General features: G+C 33.5%; 2 protein-coding genes across 2 annotated transcripts; one reads left to right on the forward strand and one right to left on the reverse strand.

The window, feature by feature from the left end:
* Nucleotides 1–6,351: 6,351 nt before the first annotated feature.
* LOC131062463 (ethylene-responsive transcription factor 3) lies at nucleotides 6,352–7,432 on the forward strand. Its single transcript, XM_057996127.2, has one exon. The coding sequence runs from the start codon at nucleotides 6,476–6,478 to the stop codon at nucleotides 7,079–7,081; it is 606 nt and encodes a 201-aa protein (XP_057852110.2). The 5' UTR covers nucleotides 6,352–6,475; the 3' UTR covers nucleotides 7,082–7,432.
* A 5,266-nt stretch (nucleotides 7,433–12,698) lies between these two features.
* Nucleotides 12,699–13,646, reverse strand: LOC131062462 (ethylene-responsive transcription factor 11). Its single transcript, XM_057996126.2, has one exon. The coding sequence runs from the start codon at nucleotides 13,453–13,455 to the stop codon at nucleotides 12,904–12,906; it is 552 nt and encodes a 183-aa protein (XP_057852109.2). The 5' UTR covers nucleotides 13,456–13,646; the 3' UTR covers nucleotides 12,699–12,903.
* Nucleotides 13,647–21,020: the final 7,374 nt, after the last annotated feature.

A 21,020-nucleotide genomic window follows, 5' to 3' on the forward strand; every position in this document is an offset into this window, starting at 1 on the left:
TGACAAAACAACACAATTGCCTATTTCACAGATGAAGACAATGGATGCATGATAGGAGATGGTGGAAGGACCCAAGAAGCTTGTTCTTTGGATGGTACCCTTAAAAAATGTGCTTCAAAGAACCATGGCTATTGAAGGTATGCTCAAAAAATTTGGTAGGGTGATGGTTAAGGGAAATGAAATGGATGATAGGATGGAATGGGGAAAGGATTTATGCAAAGGATTAAATAGGAGGGATGTAAAGATGAAAAATAGGTGTTGGATAATAGATAGGATATTGGAAGATTTGTGCAAGGACGGATGGAAATATCTTCAAGATCAATGTTGGCACACGCCTTGAGGGGTGGTGGAGTGATGAAGGATAAGAGGATTTTGGATTTTGAGATTTTAATGGAGGAGTGGATGTAGAATTCAAGACATAAGGACCCAAAATGGATGAAGGAAATGATGAAAGAATAGATTTGGAAAGTGGGAGATGTGTAGATGGATGATTGAGGGAATCTTTTAGAATAGCAAGTTTGGATGCCAATTTTGACTTTTCTTTGGAATGCAATGCTTTTATGAGAATCCACATTGATTTTGATTTTTCTTTTCTTTTTGGTTCTTTGGAACGCATTGCTTCTATGAGTGACTTAGGAACCCACATAGTTTTTTTATTTTCCTTTTTGCTTAAAGGGATTTTGTGGCCTTTTGGATAATTCTTTCTTCTTTTGGATCAATTTTTTTGATTTGACATGTCATTTAAATTGGACATGTTGATCTTTGGATGTATGTATTTTTTGACTTATGGATTTTATGTGTGGCATTCAAATTGCTTCCAACTGGAATGAGATTCATGGATGAATAGGAATGATATGGAGGTCTTTTGGATAGTTTTATGTAGGTAGATGGTTGGAAGGTTCTCAAAGATGCATGTCTTTGTTGATCTTGATTTATAGTAGGGTAATCGAATTGTGAGATAGGGGCCATATGGATAGGCAATGGAGGAATGCAGGATCCTAAGATGGATGGAAGGAATGAAGGCTTTGATTTAGGGATAAAGGGACCCAAAATGGATTTGGAGGATAGGGACTATGTATGCTTGGATTTAGAAGAAGGGATACTTTGATCTTGACTTGGAAGAGGATCATTGGAGTTTGTTCTTCGCTCTTGAGTTTGAATTGGATCATGGGAGGGGATATAAGGGATATCAAGATCTTGTTGAGGAGGTGGGTGTTGAATGGGACTTGGAAGGATAATTTGCTCTTGAGATGGAAGGGGATCATCGTGAATGGAATACAAAAGGATGAGTGGATCTTCATAAAATTCTTGACATGTGGGATCTTGATCAAAAATTGGATTAGATTGGGGAGTCATGGTATCTTGATCTTGATTTATTTTAGGACTCATTTCTTATGATTATCCTCTTAACACAGGATAGGAGTTTGGATATGCATGGGAGATTCTTGGAAGGATTCAACACTTTGGTATGATCAAAAATAATTTTGAATGGGACTCTTTGGAGTTGGTTTTGACAGATTGTTTTGATTTTTGGGATTTAAGATGACTCTAAAAAGAGGAATTAGATGCACCTATAGACTCTAAGATCTTGATTGATCACAAGGTTTGAAATGATTTAGACACCAGTTGATAGATTCTAATTCACCCATGGGGCATTGGATTTAACAATCGGATGCAAGAAAAATGCAAAATAGGAGACTAGAAAAATTGAAGGACCAGATTGAGGACACTGCTCAGAAGGTATTGAGGATTTTTTTTACCCAGGTTGAGTTTTGATAGACAATACCCTATACTAGACTAATGAGTACGGGCATTAGATTGATTGAAGATTTATGGATAAAATGTTTAGACTTGGTCCCAAGGCAATGTAAGTATGAAATGAGGACTATGCAATCTATGGGAACCTATGAGTTTGGACAAACTTTTGATCACAAAGGCGTGAATGAGATAGTGTGAAGCATTTTGGTTGTGAGAACTTTGTTTGTAGTTTTTTGTTCACCAGGTTTGTTGTTTTTGTGACTCTACTTGAGTTTCTGATGTTTTTGGTCAAATGGTAGATTTCAGACATTCGGTAAATAGTACAAATAGTATGGCCAATGGATTTCTTTTGGACAAACTCTGAAAATTAGAGTTACGTGTGAAAGGGCCTAGGTTGCCCTGAGATTGGACTGACTCTTACTAGTCTAGCACATCAGAAGATTTGCAAACAAACTAAAAACAATTACAAGCCTACTCAAGATACAATAGAAACCATCCAATGGGGCCTCTACAATAGAATACCTCAAGCAAAATGAACAGATAGAGATTTTGGTAGCGCTGGCTCCCCCACCACAGTACTCACTTCTCGAGCATACTAGATTCTCTTACCCCAAAGATCAAGAGATATTATAATTCGGGGATTTTTGTTTCATCCTGAAGGGTACATGAGAGATATCTATGGGATACAATCTGCACTCCTTGAACGATCAAATGTAGGGATTTTGGCCACTATGAACAAGGTTTCTAGTTTGATTCCAAGGTTACTAGCACTCTATGTGCACTAAGATAACCATACTCAAGATTTGAAACCCCTTTCGAATTAGCAAGAATGATAGGAGCTAATACCAGTAGGCTATAACTTTCATCGCACCCTTTTTATATAGCGGACTGGAATAATACCGCTTGGGTCGTTCCCTCTCACCTGGCCTTATGGGCTACTCGGGAGGTATTCCCTCTAAAGGTTACACATGATGAGTCTATTGCTCAAAAAATGAAAAACAATGGTTAATTTTAATCCCAAAATGAAAGGTTATCTACTCTAAAGAAAATCGCAAACAATCTCCTATTTTACCTCAGCAACAAAAAATATTAGTAGTTTGAAATGAGATGAATCTTTGACTAATTGGGACTTCCCTACAAATGGATTGTTAGTAGTATAGAGGTGACTCAGTCTAGGACAAATCGAAACTTCTTTGTGATGTTCGCCACATGCTGGAAACAGACAGTCTGTAACACGAAGAGTAGAGAAGATAAAAAAATAATAAAATAAATTTCATTAGCTTAATACGAAATAAGATTAGAATGAATGCAAAATAGAAACATAGAAAATGTGACACAATAACTAAACAAATGTGAATTACTATATAAATGTATGTGAAACAAAATCTAAACAAATGCGAAAGTAGTGTCTATGCAAGTTAAACCCTGCAAACAAAGAGTTAAAAATTCACAAATTGCTATCAAATTACTAATCCGGTCCCTTCTATCATTTTGTATTTCTCAATATAGGCTTGGACACGTTTTTTATATCGAAAGTAAGTGATCTGCAACTCTAGTTCAATGAATTTGTGTTCTGCATGCAAGGTTTTCTGATAATGTCTTTGCAAGCATATGTATTCTGCTTGTTGTCTAGAACCTGCATTCTGACTTTTACCCTGCGAGCCATTTGTTAAACACATTGCAATTCTATAGCAACAACACCATGATGATTTTGGAAATGAAAATCAATACTAGAAATGAAAATGGAAACCTTAAGTAATTGAAATTTCTCATTTGCTTTTACCTCTACCTTACCTTTGATGCATGTGAAACTCTTGAGGGACTAATGCAAAACATCAACACCACAAATGCGATAATCTATCTAAACAAATGTGAAATATTGTTGCAACGATTGTAGAAACCTAGGCATGAATACAAAATTTTGTATCGTGAATCTAAAACAACATAGAGAATAAAAAAATAAGTCAGAATATTGTACTTCACATCAAGTTCACTAGTGGTTTTGCGAGAAAAATAAAGCATAATTAATCAAATTCAATAAGTTTAATCATAAAAAAACTTAAATCTAATTAGCTAGACTGCAAAGACAAAGAAATCAAATCAAATCAACAAAATGTAAAATATGAGCTAAATAAACCCCCTTTGTGGATCCAATAAGCTTTCATTTCTCTTTTGCATTATCATAGTTGCATGGCTCTTAGCGTTGCGTTGGGAATCCTGCATAAGACTGACACAATGAATTTGAAGATAGTGGTTATTAAAATTGGGAAATGTGGATGTTGAATTTATAGATTTCAAATGGGATAAATGAACGGTTGAGATGCATTTGAGATCAGAGTTAATCGACTGTTGAGATTAGTTGAGACAACCTTGATTGAGAGATAAACTCATTTGATTGATGAGTTGACTGGGTTGATTGATTAGATAACTAGATTGATTAATTATATGACTAAATAGATTGATTAGTCAACTAAGAATTGATTGAAGAGTTAACTAATTTGATTGATTTGTTCCAAAAAACTAATTGATGAGTTAACTGAGTTAATTAAGGAGAAAACTAAATTGATTGGTGAGTTGACTGATTTGATTGCCTAGTCAGGATTTTGACATGTGCTATAGGAAATTGAATTGAAATTCAAATTCCAGTTGCATTTGATTTGAATTTGGATTTTTGAATTCATGAAATGAAATGCATAATTTATTGAAATTGGATGATATTAGAATTTGGGGATTTTGAATTTTGAATATTTGAATTAGTAAAGAATGTGTTGGATAATTAAATAATTTACAGAAATTATTTAATTATTTAAAAAATGAATTTAATTAAATAATAAAGATTATTTAATTAAAGGTATTAATTCAAAATTAATTAAATAAATAATTATTTAATTAATTATAAGAAAGGGGGTTAAATGATTAGTTGATTGAGGAGAAATTGAATAGTTAATAATGTTGAAACGATGATTAAATTAGTTAAGAAGAATAAGAATTAGCTTAATTAAATAATCAAAGAATTATTTAACTGATAAAGACGAATAATTAGTGTGTTACCGATGAGACATTTTTGGACTTCAATAAAAATTAGCCTATACTTTTTCCATTAAAAGTGGACCCAACTTCTTGCACATACTTAAATAAATTTAAATCATGACATATTTTTATATAACATGACATTATAAACTTACAAATTATAGTACTCAAAATATAGGTTTAGTCCAAAAATAGATGGGATGGATATGAGAGCAAAGCTAGCATGCATGGTAATAGCTGGAAAGGATTTACAAAAACAACTGTAACTACAAAAAAAAGTAGATTTTATCATAAGGGCAGGGATATAGATGTTGGACTACTCTAATATTTCCTACTAACATAGCTAACAAGCCCTTATTGCTATCAAATGGATTGACTAAGTTGATAGAATGATTATTCTATCCAGAGTAGTGTCATAAGATTAACTTGACTTTAGGGATTAGAGAACCCAAAACTTCGAGCACAAATAGACACTACACTTAACAAGGGAATGTATATCTTAAGATACAAGGATCAATTGTATCTTTAGAAGTCCTCATCTCCCTTGTAAGACCAACCATTCTTAAAGAATTTTATTCCTCTCCTTCAAACATTCATTCTAGATTCCTCAAGGGAGACAACCCTATATCCTATATCATACATGACCTAGATTCCATAATAAGGAGAAACATCCAAAGTATTTTGTCTTGTAATAAACACATGATATTAATCTTTGATCATGTATATTCAAATTCATAAGCATTCATGAAAGTTTATTAGTGGTTGTAGCACATAAATACTGGGGTTATCTAAACACATGTTTCAATTTGCACTTAGAAATGGTCACTTGAAGACCTATGCCCACATAACAACTCATCTAACAGTCCTCATTACTACACAAAAACACAAACAATAACTTTAAGCTCTTAAATCTTAAACAAAAATGGAAACGGTTATCCAGCCTTGAGATACATCAATGCATAAATTATGAGATACATCAATGCATAAATTACCCTCATACACTATAACTTATGCATTGGTACATCCTAAAAACTTGATAACCATTTCTTAATGAGATACATCAATGCATAAATTACCCTCATACACTATAACTTATGCATTGGTACATCCTAAAGACAAGATAGCCATTTCCAAACGAGTTGAAAAAGAGACCAAAAATAACATTTGGGAATAATGGAGGTATATCATATGCGGTGGAAAATTAAATGAAAAAAATCAAAGGAAGGGGGTGGAACTGGATGCACGTGAAAGCAATCAAGTATGTAAAGAGAAAAGCGTCAATGTCAGTGTCAAACTTGGGGTGAAGAAGCTTCATGAGAAATTACCAAGAAAAACGGATTACCAACCAGACGGGGAATACCTAAGAAAGCAAGCATGAAGCACGGCGTTGAAATGCGCCGCCGTGACGCCTTTAAAATCGCGGCGGCGTGGTCAGCGACCCGTAATCGCCGGTCATGTTCCTTGAAAAATACTGAAAGCCGACGGCGCAACCGGAAGAATCTCTACGCCTTCTTCCACTCCTTTTCCTCACGTCTTCCTTTTCTCTGCTATAAATAAGCGACGAAAAATCTTAAACCGCCATAACCCTAAGCATTTTTCCGCCTGCAATACAATTTGCTGCAAGCCGCTTTCTTTTTCCGCCTGCAATTCAATTTCTGCAGAGAGCCTTCTGTTAGCATTCTTGGAAATGGCGCCGAGGAAAGATGGCTTAGAAGTTCATTACAGGGGCGTGAGGAAGAGGCCCTGGGGTCGATACGCGGCAGAAATCAGAGATCCAGTTAAAAGACTTAGGGTTTGGCTCGGCACTTTCGACACAGCCGAGCAGGCCGCCAAGGCTTACGACGCTGCAGCTATTTCTTTCAAAGGTCAAAAGGCCAAGACGAATTTCGCTTATTCTTCCGCCATGGCGAACCAGAGCTCCAGTGATAATAGCACTCTAGAATTCCATGCCTGCTCGCCAGTGAAGCGCGTGAAGAAGCCTGAAGCTTCATTTTCTGCAAATAATCCGCCTGTAAATCGGCAAATTTTCTTGTATGCCCTAGAAAAGGGCGATCTCGTCTTTCCTGGAAATAGAAAGAGTTTTTCCAAGAGAAAAGAGGAAATTGAACCGGGAAATGTTCACAGCGACTGTGATTCTTCGTCTGTTGTTGAAGATGCGGAAGCGGAGGCGGCGGCAAGGACGGCGGCGGCGGCTGAGGGCCCCCCGGCTATAAGATCGCCGCTCTTTGATCTCAATCTTCCCCCGCCTCTGGACGAAGAAGAAGAAGGACGATTTTTCCAGATCGGCTTATAAAATTCGTTTATTTAATTATTATTCTTTTTGTAGGATCTGTGTGTCTGATTGAAAAGTTTCTGCCGTTTCAGAGGTCCCATGGAAGATGATGGGATAATGATAAACGAGCAATGTATATAGATTACCCCACATCCAGGGTTCTTTTTCTCATTCCTTAACTGTTTTTTTTGGTACTGGACACGAAGTATTTATTTCAGTTGCAGTCTCACTTTCCGGATCAAATATTTCGTATGCCATAACATCTGGTTATGGGAGAGGTGCAGGTTGATTTTTTGATTATTTAATCTTTATGGAAATTTGTATATGAGTTACCATTTTTAATAAATGCAAGGTCTTTTATCTCTTTGGAAATGTGACTCGTGGCAAAATTTATCATATTTGCATGTTTAGAGAGGAGTGTCCTAAAATAAATTTTTAAAGATCTGGTAAAAAATTAGTCATAGAAATATGTCATTAGAATAATATTTTTTTAATTTAAAATATAACTTATATATTATCTAAATGATTTCAATTCTTTTTGGTAATCATAAATATTATTATGTTTAATCTTTATATCCAACATAAATAATTCTAGTTAATACAAAATAGTATTTATTGTTATAAAAGTATCATATTTATATTTGAAATGTAATTTATAACTTTTTGACAATCTTTTAGATAAAGTATTTATTGTACTCACCTTTTATATTTGTCATAGGAAAAACATAGTACATTTGTCATACATATGTATATTTGCAATTTTATTTCCAAAGAAAGTTGACATCTACAAACAAGGTATACAAATTTATTTTCAGTTTCAAACAATTGAAATGATGCAATAACGATTTATATATAGGCATCATCTAATCATTTGGAAAACATCCATTATGTCATTCAAATGCAAGTTCTACATGAAACTATGTGGTGTGTGAAATAGCTATCCATCATGATCATTCTTTACCAAGTGGCTAGATCACTTCTCCTTGACCATGTTTTCGCCTTCAACTTATACCTACACTTAGTCACATATTAATAGATTATTTCTCAAAACCATAGCCAAAGCATATACATATAATTGGGAAAACATATCAATATTGTAATTGAATCAATTTTCTTTTCATTTGCATTTAAAAATTCTAACTCTAATCCTAAAATATATAATCATAAATTAATAATTAAAGATGATTAACCAATATTAATTATAGTTATGCATTTAATTAATCAAGTCAAAAGAAGAGGTGTGGAAAATAGTTGTCCACATAAGAGTAATACTTGTTCACATGAGCACCTTATTTTGTAAATGACATGCCTATATTAGATTGTTATGATATTTTATATAAAGAAAAAGGTATTTATTACGCTTGTTAATGAATGTATTTATGATGATTAAATACGTCATTCATATGTTCTCATGTGTTCATGTAAGATCCATCTTAATAAATGTTTGGTCATTTGTGCAAGTTAGGAATTTGTGGGTTAATAAATGTAATCCCACAAATGGAAAGTGGATGAAAAATGAGAATTAAATAAATAATATTTCTTTAGAAAGGGGACGGTAACTTAGATAAATAAATACTATAATTTATTTACCTAAGGTGGATTATAAAAGGATGATTTGAAAAAATAATCTCTAATGAGATTGGGTGAATGGTTGATGAATAGTGACTATTAATTAAATAGTGGTTTGTTCAATCAATTATGGAGGAAATGGTTGGGTTGTGTCAATTTTATGTGTCTACATTTTTTCCTCTTTTGAAGTGGTTTTATGAAGTAGCATCATATAAAATAAGAATAAAATTGGTTAGAAGAAAATGGTATCAAGGAAGATACCTTAGTCATTTAAATGAAGAGTGACTAGGAGAAAGGAGATGGAGGTGACCCTTTGAGATGATAAGTGGGTTTGGAAAACATGAATTTCCTCTCAAAATGGATGAAGATATGGGAGATAGATGGGATAGGAAAAAAGGTTAGGAGATAGGCGATGAAAGGGAGGAAGTGATAAAGGATAGAGGATGAAACACTTAGTTATGTTGCAATGGATTAAGAATTGAGACATTATGCACCAAGGTGATGATGTGTCCCATGCATAGAAAAAGGATGTCACAAGAAACCCTATGATGTATTTCACCATCATATAGAAGAGCATGTTACCCACAATGGAATTCATGTGTCCCACACCACAACAATTCAACAAATTATACTTTCATGGGTCCTTGATCATTCTATCAACTCAACTTTATACCCTCTTTCCACTTTAAAATTTGATGAATTATGATTTATGTTTAGCAGAGGTGCTACTAGTGCCTTTTTTTGTATGTGTTTATATTAGAATAATAATGTTGTCATCAACACAAATGAATCAAAATTAATTGTTAGATAAGATATCATTTTCAATCTATTATATTCTTTAGTTTAAATACCTTTGTTTTTTACACTCATTTTAGCCTGCTCTTTAAATATTCTTGGTACTTAATTTGTTTTTAATTCATAAACAAATTAACATGAACCTAAATTTAATCCTCAATTCTAGCCTATCTCAACCCCAAAGGGTAGGGCCAACTTCACTATACCTAACTTCACTATACCTATTTTTACATCCTAAACTAGATTAAAAGTGTGATTTGATCCCCTAAAATTAATTGGAGTTGTTATCATGTCCCCTAGGAAGAAATGACACTTACAATTTTGTCCCTTAAATCTGAACATTACTTTTTTCTCTCAAGCAACACATTTGTCTAATTTGGCCATTATCCATAAGTCACATGCCAAAATATTTGAGTTAAGTGCATAGAGTTGTGTATTTAAATATCAAATCTTAATAATCATTAAAAATAAATAAATAAATAAATAAAATAAAATAATCATTAGTAAATTTATGAACTTCCATTTTTTTCATATTATAACTTGTAATCGTATCCCCTAAATTCATGAGATTCATGTTTTCATATTTTAACTTGAAACTTTGATATTTGAAGTTTATTTTTTAATTCCATTTCAATACAAAATTATGACTATTTTGATAAATGAAAAATCATATCTCAACTTGAAAGCTCTTCTCATAATATTATTTTTTTCATTTGTAAAAATAAGATTCATTATTTTTTCATGAGAAAATAATTAACCTTATGTCTTGATATCAATAATCTACTTTTAATAAATAATTTAAAAAATACAAGCACTAATAAAAATATTAAAAAACTACATTAAAAGAAATATTTATAGATCTATAAAAATATATTTTCAAATTAAAAAAAAATGTTTTACATGAGTAGAATTTGTGAGAACATTACAAAAACAATCCTTACTAGGTATATCAGTCATCACCTTTGAGCTCTTATATATTTTTTAATATCCTTTCTAGACGTGTGTTGTGTCTCCTTCCTCTACGAATACGTCTTCCTATATGATCCTCGCCTAATATTTAATCTTTTATTTCTCTCTTTCACGCGGATTAAAATCTCCAAATAGGTATATCTGTTTACTTCTTCGAATTTGTCGACGAATACGTACGAAATATTATCGGAAAATAACAATTATTTGTCAACGTGGCAATCGCGTCAGAAGCGACAAAGAATTCGGCCGCGGGGTAGGCTAAGCAAAGGACGGTACTCGAGTTTACCGAACAACTCAAAGATAAGGACAACTGTCCATCATAATCATGCGAGAAGATGTCTCCATTCTGTTTCTGAGCGCCACGTGTCCGGTAAATAGAATTAAAGTGGACACGAAACGTCCCCAGCGGGTCTCCACGGCCGTCGAACAAAAACAAATTCTAAATAATCTCTTTATCACCTCAAATCAATGGCGGCTTCTCCACTTCCCACTAAATAGTATAAAAATCCCACGTATATTCGTAATCTGTGCCACGTCATGCTACAAGACCCGTTAAAACAGAAGCCGATATTTGTATTTTAAGGCCCACGGTAATTCTTTAGTTTGGACTTGTCGGTATGTCCGCCGACGAGCGGGAAGAAGAGAAAAGACACTCACCGATCACACCAGTCACCAATGACGACAACTGGCACCGGCCCGTTCTTTCCAAAGCCCAAATGCAGGTAAAAAACAATCGATCTGAGCGGCGAAAGTGTCGTCTTCGAGAGACGCAGATCCTCAGCTTTTTTTCTACGCCATGGAAATCACCGTCAGCAAAACCAGGCCGAGAATTCTAAGGCGGTGTATCGCTAATTTCTTTCTGAGATTCAAAATTATATCCATACCTGATAATTCGCGGTCAAAAATCGTAGCCTGTTTGTAGGGTTTTTAACATTATCATTATCCGATTTAATTTCTTTCGCTCGTCTGTGCTTCGAATTTACGAAATTTAGCAGTTTTGAGTTTCTTTCCGCGCGGATTTCTGAGCTTTGCCGTGTCATTTAATGTTGCGGGAGGTCTGCCGTTCGAATTTGTCGCGTCCATTTATCGGACGATAATTCTACAGTTCTTTAACAGCTTTCTGTGTACTATTTTCCACTTTCTGTGTACTATTTTCCATTGTATGAATTTAAAATGGTTTTCTTGTCTTTAAATATACTGCTTGCGAATTGTTGGCCGTCCCCACTTATATAGTACTGAAGCTATGAAACAGAATTTTTTAACCTTTCTAAACGGAAAATGATGCTCTTCCAGCACTCTGACAATCAATTAGCTTATAGATGCGTATACGTCTGAAACGAAGGGAAAACGCGTCACTGGCACAAATCCATGGTTTGGCAATGGTGTGGATTCGATACAAAACCGTTTGGGATGTGTGCAAGAAATTTGGGTGACTTTCTTTATCAGATGCAACGCCACAAGTTTTTCATGGAGATCCCCACTTCAACTTACAAACTTACTGTTGACGCCACCGAAATGGCCGCCCTCCTTTATAGCTCAACAGCCCGTCACTGTCACGTGCGCCATAAAAAATAGAAAAGCAAGCTTGGTATCTGATTCTTGCAATTTCTGCGGGACTTGATGCTGCTATCTGAATTATCAACCTCTTTTCAAGGTATTTTATTCTGAGAAATCTGGAACAGGATTTGAGACTTCATCCCTGGTCTTTGTGCGAGGTTGAATAACGCACAATGGACGCCTCATTTTCAGCAGTTTACTTGGTCGGTAACGCATTAAATCCACTGCTTTGCGGGATCCAGAATACCTGTATACTTAAGATACATGATCCTTTTATAGTCTGTTAATAGCAATGGAGAGTTATTTTTTATGAATGCTTCAGCTGTTTATGTGGTCGGTATCGCATTTAATCCACTGCTTTACGGCATCCACAATACCTGTAATCTTAAGACATAATCCTTTTACAGTCTGTAATAGCAATGGAGAGTATTTTTTATAGATGTTTCAGCTCACGCTTCTTAATATATTATTTTAAAGAATAAAAAACAAAAATAATAGGTTACAGATCACAGATCGTAAATCGCAGCATAACTACGCAGTCATACACAGAAGCGCTCGACAGACATACATACATACGAAATAAAATAAGAAATTATTGTGTCTCTATCTGTGACTAGATGAAACCGTATTTGTTGAGCAAACGTAAACAGTCAAATTTTGAAACAGCGATAGCGATGAGAACAAATTTTATCATAATTACTCTCGTCTGTAACATATCATAACTGTAGAAGAAAAAAAAAAGACATCATAATAGAACGAAATTTTCTGTATTACTTAAAAAGGAACCCCAAAAATGGAACCCTTACGATATTACTCGGGGTATTACATATACATCCATTCATTCGCCGTCAATTCCCTTGGATCTCTGAAGGTTAAAGTTGCAAAAGAAATCATTCGTATCAAAAACAAAAAATTCTCAATTAATTGCAGATAAATGTCTCTTCTGAGCAGATCTATTGCCAAACTACTTTGTCATCAACAGGAGGAGGAAGATTAAGATCCAAAAGCGGCAATCTCCTCGCAGAAGGAGCCTCTGCCTCAGCTTCCTCATCTATAACAGCCGACAAGGAATCACAATCGCTCTGAACACTTTGTTGCATCGAGACTATTTCCTCCTTACAACGATTCTGTCTACTGTCATAAAAAACGAGATCCCCTTTCACACCGCCAGACCAAAAGTACTGCTGATTATCAGGAGCCTTGAAAGCCGAAAACGAAGCATTAACCTTTGCAACTCTCTTCTTCGTCGAACAAGCCTCAAATTGTTGGCCGCCATTTCGGCTGGTGCCGAAGTAGCTGAAATTCGTCTTAGCCTTTGCGCCTCTGAAGGAAATGGCGGCATCATCATAAGCTTTGGCGGCCTCCTCGGCAGTATCGAAAGTCCCGAGCCAAACTCTGAGTTTCTTTATCGGATCTCTGATCTCCGCTGCATAGCGACCCCATGGCCTCATTCGAACTCCTCTGTATTTAACTTCTGAACCCTCCTTCCTCGGAGCCATCACCATGAAACACAAAGTTATTTCTGTGCAGAAGAGAATTGAAACGCAGAGAGCTTATTACGGTCGGTAATGAAAGTCGGGTAGTTATTTATAAGCGGAGATGAAGAGCGGCGGAAGACGAAGAAGATGAGAGTGGGCTTACGCCGACAACTTCAACGAGTAAAGAGATCAGTCAGTGACTGGGATTCGCTTTTTTTTCTTCACTCTTTTTTCACCCACCGTCTTTTAAACGTCATCACCAAAATCCTTCCTTATGCCGCGTTTTTCTCCGTTTATTTTTCACTCTAATATCTCGCCCCGGTAACCGAAATCCAACTCTTTCAATTCTCATAATCAATGTTGAAGATCGTCGCTTGCACGCCTGACAAACAATATTTTTTGTTTTTTTCTTTTTGGTTTTGGTCCACGCTTTTCTCTGCCTACCAACAAGAATTTTGCCGCCCCAAGGCGGTGGCCGAATGGTAAAAAGGGGGCACAAGGCCTAGAAACTGACGGCTTGTGGCCCGTTTTTGTTATTTCCACCGGCAACTAGAGGTGAATTCTATCCTCTAGGTTTTCTGCGTATGTGCAAAATTTTGATGGTCTGGCGGTTATATTTTATTAAGTATTTTGGTTGTAAGGAGAAGATTTAGATGGATGAGTATTGGATAGTTAGACAATTGTTATAAAAGATTTATTTGATAAGGTTGATGACTATAGGCTGCAATACCTTGTTTTCTTTGAAGGGGTAGGTGGGCTTAATAATTTAGATGTGATATTTAGTTAGAGTTTGAATGGGAAATATGTTGTTGAAAATGTTGAGGATATGTTTGTTAATGTCTAAAAATTAGAGTTTTAGGAAGATAAATATTCATATTCTATAAAATTGAATGTATTTTGTTCTAGTTTATATTTATGATTGTGAAATTAAATTTTAAGTGAACAAAATTGGATGATTGTTGTCAATTACTTTGATTTTTTGTACTTTTGTTTGAAGTGGGACGGTCTTAAAAGATGTTGCAATTTTCACTTATTTTCTTCTCTAGCTCATATCTTGATGATGAATCATAGAGTATGATTCGAAATGTCGATGAGAAAAAAGATACACAGTCAAATTCAAAAGCTCAAATCACGCTAGCATGGATTGTGGAAGCCTAATCGTTGTAATTTGAGGACTTGCTAAGTAAGGGTTCTTATTCTTCTTTGATTATGTCTTTGGGTAGACCAATTTATGTCTATGAACAAAGATCAAAAGTAATAAACAAGCATATAATATTCCTAGGATGTTTTATGATATTGTTATGGTGCTATCATGTGAGCATTCCTCAATATCTTAGATAATCCTTAGGGGCATGTCCTTAAATACAAACATGTAGCACACCAACATACATTAGATCAACTCACAATAGCTACTAGGAAGAAGTTAGCAAGGTTCAATTTAAATTTTTAAATTTAAAAGTTCAAGGTTCATATCCACACATAAGAGTGATTGAAGTCAATTTGACATCCCCATGAATCTAAACGAAGGTGAAAAATGGGAAATCTAACGTATCAAAACCATATAAGTGATGATAAATATAGATTGTGATAACAGTGTGAGTTGAATTTAATGCAAGAATATGCCACTTGTAAACTTTTTATGATACAAAGACAATCTAATCGAAATGAGCTCAAAGAAAAGAGCATGGACATGTAATTTTTACTATAACAATATTTATATAAATTATTATATCTTATAAGAACTTCCTCAAAATGTAATTGTAAACTATGACATCTCTTCATCGATATTTTTAAGATAAATAATCCGTTGAAAACTTACTTGGTATACAAAATGGTAAAGACGTAGTAGAAAAGCTCCATAAATTTAGCTTGAGCTCAACCACCAACTTACAAAGCTTCTAATACTTATCACTATAACTCTTTCCCATAAATAAATTCCAAAAATAATAGTTTATTTTCCCATAATTATAGATTGAGATAAACAAAGTTAATGGGGCGTCTCCCATATTACTCATTGAAATGAGTTTATATCCTTCAAAAATCTTTGAATTGATTGTTAAATCACATACCTCAAATGTGTATCTAAGTGAAGCAATAAGAATATGATTGAAATCAATTGGTGTTGTACAACATGTCTTTGACATAGTCACAACCATCATCAAATAGATAATGTCAAAAATTATAATTATATTCAACAACTAAATAGCCAACCTAACTCACTATTTAATTCTCAATTTAAATATTGAATTATAATTATTTGCAATGAAATATTATATCTATACTTCATTAGTAACCTTTTTAACCTTTAAATTCTCAACAAATTATTAAAATCTATGTCAACAATTAGATTAAAGATGCTAGGGATAAATATAACCTTTTTAATAATAATAATATCTATTAAATTGACAATAGCTTTCATGTAAAACCTTTTAGGATGAAAATATATCCTATATGTACATGCTAAGAATTAGTCCTAACCTTAGAATTTTAAGTAGGATTAATTCTTTAGGAGTTAAACTCAAGTCTAAGGTTTAGGTTAGTCTATTATCTTAACAATACATATCAAGAATTCACAAGACTTGGCTATGTTGTTTCTAAAGAAAAGAAGTAATCAAAATGATATAGAAATAAATAATGAGTAATCAAAACATAGAGGAATGTTGAATGGTAAAAATTGTCAACTAAAAATTTTTAAAATGAATAAATGAAGTATCATGAACATTATTTAACTAACACAAAACGTAAAAAAAATCAACTTAACCCTTTATGTCATGATTTAAGATCATCTCTCCTCAATTTGGTGTGACTAAATGAGACTCCCCCCACCAATGATACTCATGTTTACTTGGGTCTTTAACACTGATGTATAGGTTACAAAACAAGTGAAAACAAAAAGGAAAACTATTATAATTTAATCATACTAATTATGATTAAATATTGAACATATTACATAAAATTATTAGTTAAAAGATTAACAAATATCATAAACTATATTATTATCATAGGGGCTTCACTAGCTAGGCAATATTATATCACGTGCATTCATATTGGGGGGTTTAATATCTCAAAAAATAAGCTCAATATATTGCCTATTTGGTGAAAATAGGGGGTTTTTTAATTCGATCTATGAAAAAATGCAATATATGGTAAAAATAGGGGGGTTTTAATTTGGGTTGTATATTGGGAGGGGGTGACAAAAAATGATTTTAGGGCAATATTTTTTGAAAATAGGGGGATTATTTGGTATGCCATGAACACACATGCTATAACCCAAGTTCACTAAGTGAATCCCCCGTGATTATTGTAATGAAAGATATCAATTATAAGTTATGAGGAATTATAGGGTTCACTTTCAGATGTGTATATGTGATTTATGCATGTGAGGACCTAAATCTAGTGAACAAATTTTATCTTGTGACTTGTGAACCTAATTTTTCTAATTTTTAAAGAGTTCTATTGTTTGTAACTTATTTGTCTTTATATTCTCTACCTTTGATAAGGAACATGTGGTGTTTAAAACCACATGTAGATAATTAGCTAAATTATAAAAAAATTATTTCTCCTTAATTATAATTCAATTACCACCACTAGATACAAATTTACCTTTTAATCAATTGTCAATGTTATTTCAATTGAATATAGATAAATACTAAAGTTGAAATTTTAGTCTTGCATTAATATTTTAAAAAGACGTGTACACATACTAACATAAAATCTTAGATTTAAAGGAGGGAACATTGAATATTGATCCACCAATATAGTAAGGTCAAATGAGGACATATAGTAAGGTCAAAGGATGACTTTATAGTGGAATTAGTAAGGTCAAATGAGGAAATATCGGATATTGATCCACCAATTGGGTGGAATGATCTTGATAAATACAATGAAAGTATGTACTTTAAAAAATTGTCTATTTTGATTTTTGTACATATATGTAATAATTGTCTATGTGGTGCAAATGTTGAACATATTTAACTATGTATATACTATATTATGTGGGCCTTGCACGGACAATGATACGCTACAAATATGTGTATTTTGTGGTGGTAGAATGTCATTTGGTGATCCTACATGGTCTACTAGATTGTGATGTTTATTTTTGTCATAGTGTTCTTGAGTTCCTATGTGGTCCTATAGTATGACACGATGAACTATTAAATCTATACTTTTTCACCTATTGGTAAGCTATCTTTAATACAAAAATGCAATTATATGAATTAAATGCATGAAATTTCCATAGTCCATGATAAAGTGTCTTGATGGCTTCTAGATATGACTGTGTAATCGATTTTTATCATCAAAGTTTTGGATCATGCTCCATGATCCATCCTTAGGATGAGAAATATTGAAAAGACAACTATATGATGGATCATGGAGCATGATTCAAAACATTGATGCAAAAAATTGATCACATAGTGAAATCTAGAAGCCATCAAGACAACTATGTGAATATTTTCACACAATAAGACTCCTTTTATGGCACAAAACACTAGAATAATGATAATTGACATAATAATTTTCAATATCATTTCAAACACATATGATATGTTCAAAAGTCTACAGTTGAAAAAAAAGATATGATCAATCTTTTAAAATAACAAATCAAAATTGAATAAAAAATTATACAAAAGATGACATAAAATTATCTTTTTATTAATATAAACTAATAAAATAAAATAAAAATTAATTATTACTTTTAAAAAGATTAATATTATAAAATATTATCAAACTCTAGGTAGAAAGGGAAAATATAATGTTATGATTAATTTGGTCAAATAGATTATGACCCCAAAAAACATTACAAAAAGGGCATGTGAAAAAAGCATACATGGAGAAATGATATTAATGTGATAAAATGTTTTGGCCTTTTTAAACGCGTGACGGCTGTATTTCACAATATTATGTACAGTTTGTACCTGCTAATACAAAAAAAACTAGACTTGGCTGACATGTACTTACATTTTTTAATATTAAATTTATCATTTTAAATATGTACATTATAATATTAGCTATTTAAAATGGACCCGTTGTATTCCGGATAAAATTGGCTGGCCGGCCGTCTTTTCCGAGCTCCGCCGTCGCCGGTATATTCTACGGCGAAAAAATAACGTCGCGACGCGCATTACAGCTGTCATCTTCTCACGCAACCGTGCCGCCCTGTAAACCGGTGACTTTGACGAGTCAAATTCAATTCCCCGGGAGTGGGAGTGGGACCCACAAAAAGATGACCATTTTCTCGGGGGAAAAATTGGCCCGTCGGTACGGCGATGTTTTTTCCGGCATACCTTCGTTGAAGGGAGTGGGATTGGAACCCGTGACGTACAATGTGTTCAATCACGACATCGCTTTGTACTCGTGCCGGTTAGGGATACCGGTTTTGGCCGGTCGACCTCTAAATTTGGCAGCAAAAGGAGCGCCGGCTTTAGTGGAATTTATTATGATAGGGACATTATTAGAGAATTAAATTTAATTGTTTTTTTTTTAAATTTAAGTTTTGACAATATTTTATGGTATTTGTTGTGTTTTAGATTCAACTGTGTATAATGTATTTGTATCAACATGGATTGCACTTCATGATCTATCATCAGGACGATAGCTCTTTAGAAGTTTTGCATCGCACTCCATGATCCATCAGGTGGATGAGAGAATTTTAGAAAGAAACTCCATGATCCACCATCACGATGAGAGAGCTTTAGAAGTTAAAGATCATGATCTATCATGGGGATTAGAGAGCTTTAGAAACACTTGAATCCAAAATCTAGAAGCACGCTGCAATAATCATTATAGACAATGGAAATCTAATGTCTTTGAGTAAAGGAGATTTTTTTTTATTTATAGATTTTATTACATATATGGAGTAAAAAATTATTTCGTCTCCTCCTATTTGTTTTTTATGGTCAATCATATGCCTATATTTTTTCTAGTACAAAATTTAATAGTTGTTATAATTTTCTACCATATATGTTTGAAATGACATTGAAAAATCTAATGTCTTTGAGTAAAGGAGAGTTTTTTTTAGATTTTATTAAATATATTGAATTAAAAAAAAAAAAAATTATGTTCCTTCTTCAATTTATTTTTATTGAATTTTAATTTATTGTTTTTTAAGGTCAATCATATGACTTTATTTTTCCTAGTTTAAAATTTAATAGTTGTTATAATTGTCCACCATATCATATATGTTTGAAATGACATTGAAAATTATGTTTTGTACACTCTCTAACTACATAAGCCAAATAATTTGATTATTTATGTATCTAGATTAGACATCTATTTCTTTCTAAAGATGAAAACAAGTTAAGGACCCAATTGAAAATAGCGAATAAAGTATTAAGAGTTAGATTATTTTATTTTACATATTATATTCACGAATATAATATAAAATTTAATTTTTATTTCAGACTTATCTATCTTGTTTACTTTATTTTTATTAAAAAAATTATTTTTTAATACATTTGTTACTTTTAAATTTTATTTTTGAAAAATGATAATTTTTGTTTTGTTTTGTTTTTACATTGAAATGTGTTGTAAATACTTGTATTTTAGTTTTTAACAGTTTCGTATTAATATACATTTTAAAGTTTTGATATCTTTATATTTAATAAATAAATTCAACTCTAAATAAATATACTTATAATTTAATTTTTTATTATTTTTAATAAATATATGTTGATTGTATTTTGGTTTTTATGTACATGTTCATGACATAAGATGTTGTCTTGATGTTTATGTTTTGAGGTAAAGAGTTGATTGGCGACTTGTTTTATGTTGTCATTGATGGCAACTATGTGTTTATTGCTGGCATTGAGTTGTCATTGATGTCAACTGGTATTGCAGGCTGCTACCGGTAGGGTTGGTCAACCCGGTATGAAGAAGATTGAACCAACATAAGGAGGATTAACATGAAGTCTTGTCAACCGGTATGGTGGAAGACAAGTAGGTATTGAGACTATCAGTGACTTCACCGGTATGAGGTGAGATGCATGTGTGTGTTAGCATGTTGAATGATAACCGGTAGAGCATAAACCAGTTGGAAGGTTGGGTGCATGTTTATGATGAAGAGGCAAAATGTTAAAATGATCACAAACCAGCGGAGGTGAAGATGTGCTACCAGTGTACTATGCACTACTGGTTAGCAGAAGGAGAAGGTCTCACCGATAAGGGCTTGTGTTGGTATGAGTTTGTTGAATGTTCAATTGTAAACCGATCTTGTGATGGTGAGCTGAGTGTATGTCGATGTGATGCCATGTGGAGCTGAGGTGGCAAGCATGTAGAGGCCGGTGAAGTTTCCATCGACATGGTTGTTGGAACAGATAATTGACATTAATGAAACGACCACAAATCATGGGTCAATAACAGATTGATGCGGCTCGAGGAAGAATGAATGACAGAGAAAGACCAGGGAGTTGTTGGCACCTGGATCGAAGCAAAGAAATCAGATTGCAATAGAACCCCGAGAAGGAAACAGGTGGGTCATAAATGAGTCGACAGATTTCAAGGCCGAAAATCATGGTTGGGATTGCTATCTTTAGCAAATATACATTGGATGATAGAAAACACATATAGATGCATTCCTCCAATGCAGGTGATCG

The sequence above is a fragment of the Cryptomeria japonica genome, chromosome 8, assembly GCF_030272615.1.
Source record: "Cryptomeria japonica chromosome 8, Sugi_1.0, whole genome shotgun sequence".
NCBI lineage: Eukaryota > Viridiplantae > Streptophyta > Pinopsida > Cupressales > Cupressaceae > Cryptomeria > Cryptomeria japonica.